Raw genomic sequence first — 5938 nt, 5'->3', positions numbered from 1 at the left:
AACATTATTGTTTTGCCAAAACTAACCATAAAAAATAATTTATCTAATGAATTCGCATCATGTGACTGCACATATATTGTTGTGGCTATTTAGCGCAAAGTTTTGTACCCCACGATTATGATGTCACTCAATCCTAACGAGCCTTCCCTGGCTTATCAGATGATCTACTTGCTCGTACAATTAAAATCAATTTTTTTCATGAGCTACTAACTGGATTCCTTGGTCAATACATCACCGTGTATCAGCTCGGGGATGATAAATTATCAAGGTGCTTGTTGTTGGGCTGATAAACCACTATTAGAGTGCTTTCCACGACTAATAAACCACATGTAACTAAAATATTGTATGAAATGACCATGATTTCCAAGAGTGTTGGCATGTAACAATAAGTTTTTATAAAGACTTTGTAGACGTGCTCCCAATTGGTTGATGTCAAGAAACAATTAGGAACTTTGTAAACACTGTTTCTTTTTTTGAATGGTTTTGGCAAATACCATTAGTTTATGGACACCAATATTTCTAAAGGGGGGATTGATTATGGGGAATTAACCCAAAATATATGTGCAAGGACATTTATTCTTAGGGAATTGATTATTTTGTGCCTACAAGTTTATGCATTTTAGCATGTGAGCTTGACTCTACCTTATACTGGAAGGAGAATTTATTTTTATTTTTTATTTCTATGGTAGTAAATTATATGAGCAAGTAAAAATTGTGCTCCATCATGCTAAGGATGGTCACTTTATGTTTTTCTTAACTTCGCTAGAATTCTTCCACCTTTCTTACCCAATTATTATATAGAAAAATACATATTTATGGAAATGGGAGTCAAAGAATGTGGTATATCAATAATGCCTTTAGAAACATTCTTAACTTCTATTAGAAATAACTCATGAATTTTTTTATTGCAATTAATAAGAGGTTTCTCTTAAATCAAAATCCCAACTTCAACAAATATTGCTTCCCTGGCTAGGTATAGGCAATGAAGTGGCAACAACATCATATCCAAGTCATGTTTTAGATATTAGTACCTTGAGAGCAATAGGGGTAGCAGTTACTTTTCATATATTTTTTAAAATTAGGAGAAACATCATTACATACTACTAATGCTTGAGATGGGACATCAATTGTCTTGTAAATAGCTGTATTGCAAATAGGTGAGCATCTAATCAACAACTTTCTTCTAAGCGTATAGTACTTAGTACTTTAGCTCATATATAATAATAAAAATGTTATTTGTATATTTGATAACATCGCTGTTACATCATATTATAAATCTATTGATGTTTTTTATATGGTTGATAACATCAGCCGCATTAGAATAATTTCGTTATATCTTACAAATAAAGTAAAATCGAAAAACGTGACTGGGTTGAATCGAACTCGATTGTCAACCGAGGGTCTAAATTCATTGCTTCTTATTTTTATTTTGTTTCACTAAATTCATTGGTTTATCTTCATCTCTTTCACATCCATTATTATCCATTATTCTTAAGCAGCGACTACGCCATTTACATCACGTGTAGAAGGCTAATTTCTTTGGCTCAGCAACTTCCTTTTTTCAACGCGTTTGATTATGTTGTGGATATTTAATGGAAGTCTGTTGAAGGCATTTCCTTTTCAGATGTGCGTGTGGGTTTCTTTTTAGTTGATGAATAAGCGGAGGAAATTTCCTCGACTGTCAATTTGTCAGTGTGTTTTCACATGAAAGAATCATTGAAAGCTTTCGTGTCTATGTATGGAGAATTATAAAGAAAGGTCTACGCGCGGGCTTCAGTGTCGTGATTGATCCGCAGCTCACCGGAAGATGTCGACTTTTCCATCCCCATTGTCGTGATTGACACGCAGCGCAGCCGAAGGTCTCAGAAGTTACTGAATCGATCGCCCTTAATGCTGCCTCCCGCCTTTAAATTCGCATTCCTTACAACTCCGCCCACCGCCGCGCCACCACGGGCGGCCGGGGGTCGGATGGTCGATTCCCGGAATCGACCATCCGCCCCCCGGCCGCCCGTGGTGGCGCGGAGGTGGGCGGAGGGCCTGCAAGAAGGCCACTTAGAAACAGGGACACCATGGCACCTGGAGCCAACCTTTGGTACTACAGCCCATCATAGGCATACGGTGCGCATGGTATACCATACTACTTTGGGGAGTACATAACAATTGCGAAAGCCTACTGATGAAGAATACGAGAAATACTGAAAGCATACATATAAGGACAATTAATGCAACAATGGAACAACAGTAGCAAGATGAGAAGCAACCAGAGTTTCACAAATTTAATGGCCTAGAAGCTTCACGGCCACTGTATTAACTTCTCCTTCCGCAGTGGACGGTGGAAGCGCAGTCGAATTAAAGAAGGGATATATTTCATAACGAACTATGCAGCTTCCCATCAAACCCTGCGCTCCCGGCGTTCCACCAAAAACTGCAAAAATATAATTGATTGTATTTGAGAGACATGTGTTGCAGTCGTCAGTAGATATATCTTTCCAGCACTGGACGAGCGCGTAGATCTTTCGAAACAAGGAGTCTACCGTTTTACCAGAAGCGTATCCAGATCCAGATTCTGCTTCAGCTAACAAATTGTTGAATAACCTATTTAGAGCGGCGTTAAAGACTTCAGGGTTGGAGACATTAGTAGTAATGTAAGTATAAAATCCATCAGTGTCCAAATTTCCGAAGAAACTATAGTTTTCGTAACGTAAGAAGCAGAGATCCAACCAAATTCTACCGCCAACAGCACTCACACAACTTTCTTGGATGGTCCTCCTTGCTCTTTGTGAACAATTGTAGCATTGGTCGTTTGTTGCGTCTCCTCTACATTGCAAAAGGCCATATATTCGGTCAGGACTTTCTCCATATTCAGAAGTATTAAACCCAGTTTGGTACGTGTCCTTAACAAGAGTATTCAAGACTGTATTCAGATTTCTCTCAAACTTACTGCCTTGTGTATAGTTAACGTCGTGGTTGCACATAGTTAGCTGTGCAATGCAAATCTGTGCATCAAGATTAATAATAATCAGGAGAACAACAAATACATAGAATAACTTACTAGTTTCGCTGATAAGAAGAGAGGATGCAGAATGAGTTGGGATTGTCATGGCCCTTGGGCAATGGAGAACCTGCAGTGAATTGGAAATCCCAATAATTTCCTAAAATTCAACTCTACTCTGCAGAGATATATAATCACTACACCGTGGTTTAAGGTTTCAGCCACGATTTAATTTTAAACGCACTGACGTTCCGGTCGACAGGGATAGCGAAACCAATTAAATTGTAAGTCAAGTCAAGATATGAGCGAATCGATATCTAGACGCCCACGAGAGCGGGCAGAAGTCATTACCAATTTTTTTTTTTGAGGTTTCTGCAAAAAAAAAGATTTTGTCACTGAGACTGAAAGTGGGAAGAGAGTTTTGTAAATGTTAACAAGAGTTCTTGAAATGGATGAGAAGATGACAAACGTGAAAAGAATATAAAATGTGGGATGAACTCGAGCTCACAACCTCCGAAGCCGGTACGGGTCGATTCCCGGAATCGACCTGCCGCCGGTCGGGCGGCGCGGGGGTGGAGCGCCACCCCCGCGCCGCCCCAGCGCCGCCCGACCGGCGGCGGGTCGATTCCGGGAATCGACCCGTACCGGCTTCGGAGGTTGTGAGCTCGAGTTCATCCCAGCATGGTATAAGTCTTTCTCTGATGCAGTGATACAATGTAAATATCAATGGGTTATCTGTTGGGTGTTATAGACGTTACCTCCAGCTCATGCCCATGCATTATACATTGATACATTGCAGAGCAACGCTATACAGTGATACAATGCAGACCATGCATTATATATCGATATATTGTAGAGAAGCGTTATACATTGATACATTGTAGAGCGACGTGATACGTGACAATGGCCAACTCATGTGTTATACATTACAGTGGGCAGGTTATGAAGCAACATTATATTGTAGAGTAGCGTCATTATTTTAGAGCAGTATTCATTATTTCTGATTAGCGTTATCATTCCCTGTGGAGAAACCTCATTATTATCATTGACAAGCTCACATGCAATATCGACATCATTTTTAATATCAACAACATTAAATGTAGCAAGAAATATTATCATTATCGGTGGAATTATTATCATATCGACTTTAATGGTGGAAGAAAGATAAAATATGACAAGATTGTTAATATCAACATCGTCGTTAATATAGGCATCGTTGTTAATGTCAAAAATATTGTTAATAGTGACAATGATAATATTAACAAGATTGTTAAGCATTATTGTTAATATCGGCATCATTGTATGCATTGAATTATAATGATAATATAATATGACAGTGATATATGAAAAATGCTACATTTTTTAGCAATGTTACATTTCTGAGAAACCTTATATTTCTAAGAAACATTAGGAATCATGCACAACATTATATTTCAATGATAATACAATGTGATAGTGATCTATGAACAACGTTATATTTTTTAGTTGCGTTACATTATGACGAACGTAAATTCTCGTGGATAGTTGAACTCTTGGCTGACTGACATTAAACATTAGGAATCATGCACAACATTATATTTCAATGATAATACAATGTGATAGTGATCTATGAACAACGTTATATTTTTTAGTTGCGTTACATTATGACGAACGTAAATTCTCGTGGATAGTTGAACTCTTGGCTGACTGACATTAATTGTGGGGAATGAAGTTATCTTGGTAGACAATGACCTTTTGGGAATGAGGTTATCTGGGGAATTTTAGCGATAGTGGTAATTGGGACCTCCTTTCTTTGAATGAGATTCTTTCTCTTGGTTGATTGCTAACAATTGTTACACACTTTTTTGTTAAATGGTGCAATATAGAAATGGTGCAACATAAGAATTGAGATACCTCAAAAAGCTCTATAAGGCAACATGAATAGTGCAACATGAATGGTGTAACACGAATCTTATTAAATGGTGTAACATGAATACCTAAAAAATCTTTCTGAATAGATACCTCAAAAATCTTATTAAATGGTGCAACGTAAGAATTTATAGCTTATTACCAACCAACAAAGCAAGGCCCAAAGAACTGCTTCAGTGCCAATGATCAACTAGTCATGTGATGCCAAGCCATTTTAGATTCTTTCCACGAGTGTAATTTTGAGTCTCTATCATAAGTGATGCCATATAAGAGAAATCCATTGTATAATCTTTATGAACTTAAAATAATGAAGTGCCATATAATTCGCATAACGAAGATGCCATTGTTTTCATGTCATAAAGTTAACGCCAATGAGGATGTGATGTTATGCCACTGTGTATATAGTGAGCATCATACTATTTCAATATGACACAGAAAATAAGCCAAGTCTCTAAAATATGATGATTTTTACACCCTCTTCAATGAATGTGAATCACACACAAAGTTATACAGCGAGCCTCTTACAAGATTATCCTCCAAATATTGTAATTAATTCAATTTATGGAATATATATCAGGGATAGTGTGTCAATGAGAGTCATGAGATTGTGATGTGTCATAGAGAACAAGGTTTGGTTGATATAGCAGACCGGTTGATATCGCAGACTGGTTGTGGATATTTAAAGTCTTTTTTGGAGTTTCCCTTTGAACACTTGTGCAAACCTAAATCTTTGTTAGAGTTTCTTCTTGAACACCTTTTAGACTCAAAACATTGTTGAAGCAGCGTTGTTGAAAACATATATGAAGACACTTTTAGAGCACTCCCTAAATACATCTTGGAGCCTTGAAATAAGATTAGAAACCATTGAAGCAACCTCCTGAGATCAACTTGAAGCATGTGTTGAGGATTCTTTTACAAGCAGGCATTGGAGATCTTGGAGGAGTCTTTTGGAAAATACTTAGTGAAACTGATTTGAAACAAATGACAATAGAATATTGGAATCTACACAATGCTCTTTATATGCTAGTAGAATATATA

General features: G+C 37.4%; 1 protein-coding gene across 1 annotated transcript; it reads right to left on the bottom strand.

The window, feature by feature from the left end:
- Window positions 1-2071: 2071 nt before the first annotated feature.
- Window positions 2072-3106, bottom strand: LOC149220981 (antimicrobial ginkbilobin-2-like protein). Its single transcript, XM_089382882.1, has one exon. It carries the CDS (start codon window positions 3099-3101, stop codon window positions 2277-2279), a length of 825 nt encoding a protein of 274 aa, XP_089239008.1. The 5' UTR covers window positions 3102-3106; the 3' UTR covers window positions 2072-2276.
- Between the last annotated feature and the right edge of the window lie 2832 nt (window positions 3107-5938).

This window comes from Pinus tabuliformis, chromosome Q (assembly GCF_031772625.1).
Source record: "Pinus tabuliformis cultivar Carrire ecotype Pingquan chromosome Q, CPIR1, whole genome shotgun sequence".
NCBI classification, from domain to species: Eukaryota; Viridiplantae; Streptophyta; class Pinopsida; order Pinales; family Pinaceae; genus Pinus; species Pinus tabuliformis.
Note: the sequence above shows the minus strand (reverse complement) of the source record. Positions and strands in the feature narration are given on the sequence as shown.

Excerpts from the sequence above, each read along its gene's own strand:
- LOC149220981 (XM_089382882.1), bottom strand. The coding sequence starts at position 3,101 with ATGACAATCCCAACTCATTCTGCATCCTCTCTTCTTATCAGCGAAACT.